The sequence below is a fragment of the Phaseolus vulgaris genome, chromosome 4, assembly GCF_000499845.2.
Source record: "Phaseolus vulgaris cultivar G19833 chromosome 4, P. vulgaris v2.0, whole genome shotgun sequence".
Lineage (NCBI taxonomy): Eukaryota > Viridiplantae > Streptophyta > Magnoliopsida > Fabales > Fabaceae > Phaseolus > Phaseolus vulgaris.
In genome coordinates this window covers 34,007,625-34,010,252 of record NC_023756.2, presented here as the reverse complement: position 1 = coordinate 34,010,252, position 2,628 = coordinate 34,007,625, and the positions used below count along the sequence as shown (strand labels likewise).

Below are 2,628 nucleotides of genomic sequence, written 5' to 3'. Positions count from 1 at the left end.
AACCAGTATAAAGTGTGATTGCATTGCTCTTCTCATCCCTGCACTCGTTTCTGATTTCTGGTTAATCTGTCAATAACGAAATCTGTTCATTTGAAATTAAACCTGTTATTTCTGGACTTTATAAAAACTGTTCTTCTTGATCTGGAAAAGTGCTTTAAACATAAACAAAGCATTTTGAATATGTGTTTTTAATTGGCTTAAGGACGAACAATTTTCTTCATTAAATCTTCGATAAAGATTCATTCTCTCTAAAGCTTTGTGTTGAATGAACTTGATTGATCTTTTGGTATAATCTGTCTTCTTCAAGCTGTTAAAAATTAACCAATCTGGTTCTGTTAACTGTCACTGTTTGACCTCAATCCTAATCTGAATAAGTTCTTATTGTTTTAAAGTGTTTTGAAGAATCAATTTGTTCCTTTTAAAATCAATATGTTATTTTTCCTCTGATATACTGTAAACTAATTTGTGTTTGCGAAAATTTTATAACTTCAATTCACCCCTCCCCTCTTGAACTTTGGCACTAATAGACCCAACAATTGGTATCAAGAGCTAGGATTTGTATTTTACTCAAGTGTTTTCATTATGTCTATGTTTAAAATGCCTTTAGCTGAAGGTGCGTCTATTAATAGACCTCCTATGTTTGGTGGTGTGAATTATGCATTCTGGAAAATTAGAATGAAAATCTTCATGGAATCTATTGACATGGGTATTTGGGATGCAGTGGTCAGTGGATCTTTTGTGCCTATGCAGGTTATTAAAGAAGAAACAGTACAGAAGCCTTGGTCTGATTGGAGTGAAAGTGAAAAGAAGAAGGCTTAATATGACTCCCTAGCCAAAAACATCATTACCCCTGCATTGAATATAGATGAATTCTTTAGAGAATCTCAATGCAACTCGGCCAAGGAGATGTGGGAAGTACTAGAAGTAACCCATGAGGGCACGAATGATATGAAACTAGAAAGGAAGCATTCACTCATTCAAGAATATGAACTTTTCAGGATGCAATCAGAAGAGAGCATTGCAGATGTGCATAAACGGTTTACACATATTGTAAATCATGTCACTGGTCTTGGTAAGGTCTTTGACAAGGAAGAGCTCAACATAAAGGTGCTGAAATGCCTTGATAGGTGCTGCCAACCTAAGGTAACAACAATCTCTGAATCCAGAGGTTTATCCAAGATGTCCACTGCTGCATTGTTTGGAAAATTGATGGAGCATGAGCTAGAACTCAAAAGATTGAAAGAACAAGAAACAGTGGAGAAAAGAGCCAAAGGAATTGCTTTGAAGACTAACATAGAACATGATACAAGTGAGGAAGAGGAGAATCCTGAACATGATGAGACCTTGAGTCTGCTCAGCAGAAAATTCAGCAGATTCCTTAAAAGGAAGAACCGAGCCAAAACTCAACAAAGAAAAAGGTACTCAAAATCCAATGACTCAAATTCCTCTAATTATACTTGCTTTGGTTGTGGTAAACCAGGTCATATACAGATTGATTGTCCAAACAATCAAAACAAATAAAAACTAGCAAGCAAGAAGAGTGAAAGAGGCAAAGGAAAAAGAGCATATATGTCTTGGGAAGAAAATGAAGTTTCCTCAACAAGTGACTCATCAACTGGAAGTGAAGAAGCAAATATGTGCTTTATGGTGAATGATGAAGGATCAATCTCTAATTCGGTGAGTGATTTTTTCACTGATTCTAAAAGTTATGATCAACTAATAATTGCTTTTATGGAAACACATGATGAAGCAAACAAATTGGCTGTTATATGTAGCAAACTGAACAAAGTAAACAGGGTACTTGAACCTAAGGTTAAGTCACTTGAGGAAGAATTACATAAAGCTAAAACTGATCTTGTTAGTCTTGAATTGACATGTTTGCATGCATTTATAAAAACCTGTGAAAATTGTAAGAAGCTGGAAAAACAAGTTGAATATCTGTTGAAAACCTTATCAAATTTCACCAAAGGTAGAGAAAATCTTGAAACATTGTTGGGATCTCAAAATGCTGTTTTTAATAAAAATGGGCTAGGATATAATCCTGAAATAAAGAACAATGTGAAAAAGCTCTCTAGTTTTTTTGTTCCTTCCAAAACAGGTTTTTCTTCTTTTAACAGTTCAAGAACTGTTGTTTGTTGTAATTGATTGCAACTGGTTTTTAGTTAATTCCACCTTGGAGTAAGGTGAAACTGGATGTAGCTCATTATGAGTGAACCAATATAAAGTGTGATTGCATTGCTCTTCTCATCCCTGCACTCGTTTCTGATTTCTGGTTAATCTGTCAAGAACGAAATCTGTTCATTTGAAATTAAACCTATTATTTCTGGGTTGTTCTTCTTGATCTAGAAAAGTTCTTTAAACATAAACAAAACCTTTTGAATATGTGTTTTTAATTGGCTTAAGGACGAATAGTTTTCTTCATTAAATCTTCGATAAATATTCATTCTCTTTGAAGCTTTGTGTTGAATGAACTTGATTGATCTTTTCGTATAATCTATGTTCTTCAAGCTGTTAAAAATTAACCAATCTGGTTCTATTAACTTTCACTGTTTGATCTCAATCCTAATTTGAATAAGTTCTGATTGTGTTAAAGTGTTTTGAAGAATCAATTTGTTCCTTTTAAAATCA

The 2,628-nt window shown here is 33.9% G+C and overlaps 1 protein-coding gene across 1 annotated transcript; it reads left to right on the top strand.

The window, feature by feature from the left end:
* Positions 1 to 906: 906 nt before the first annotated feature.
* On the top strand, positions 907 to 1,521 carry LOC137838715 (uncharacterized). The gene has a single exon (XM_068647945.1). The coding sequence runs from the start codon at positions 907 to 909 to the stop codon at positions 1,519 to 1,521; it is 615 nt and encodes a 204-aa protein (XP_068504046.1).
* The last annotated feature ends 1,107 nt before the right edge of the window (positions 1,522 to 2,628 follow it).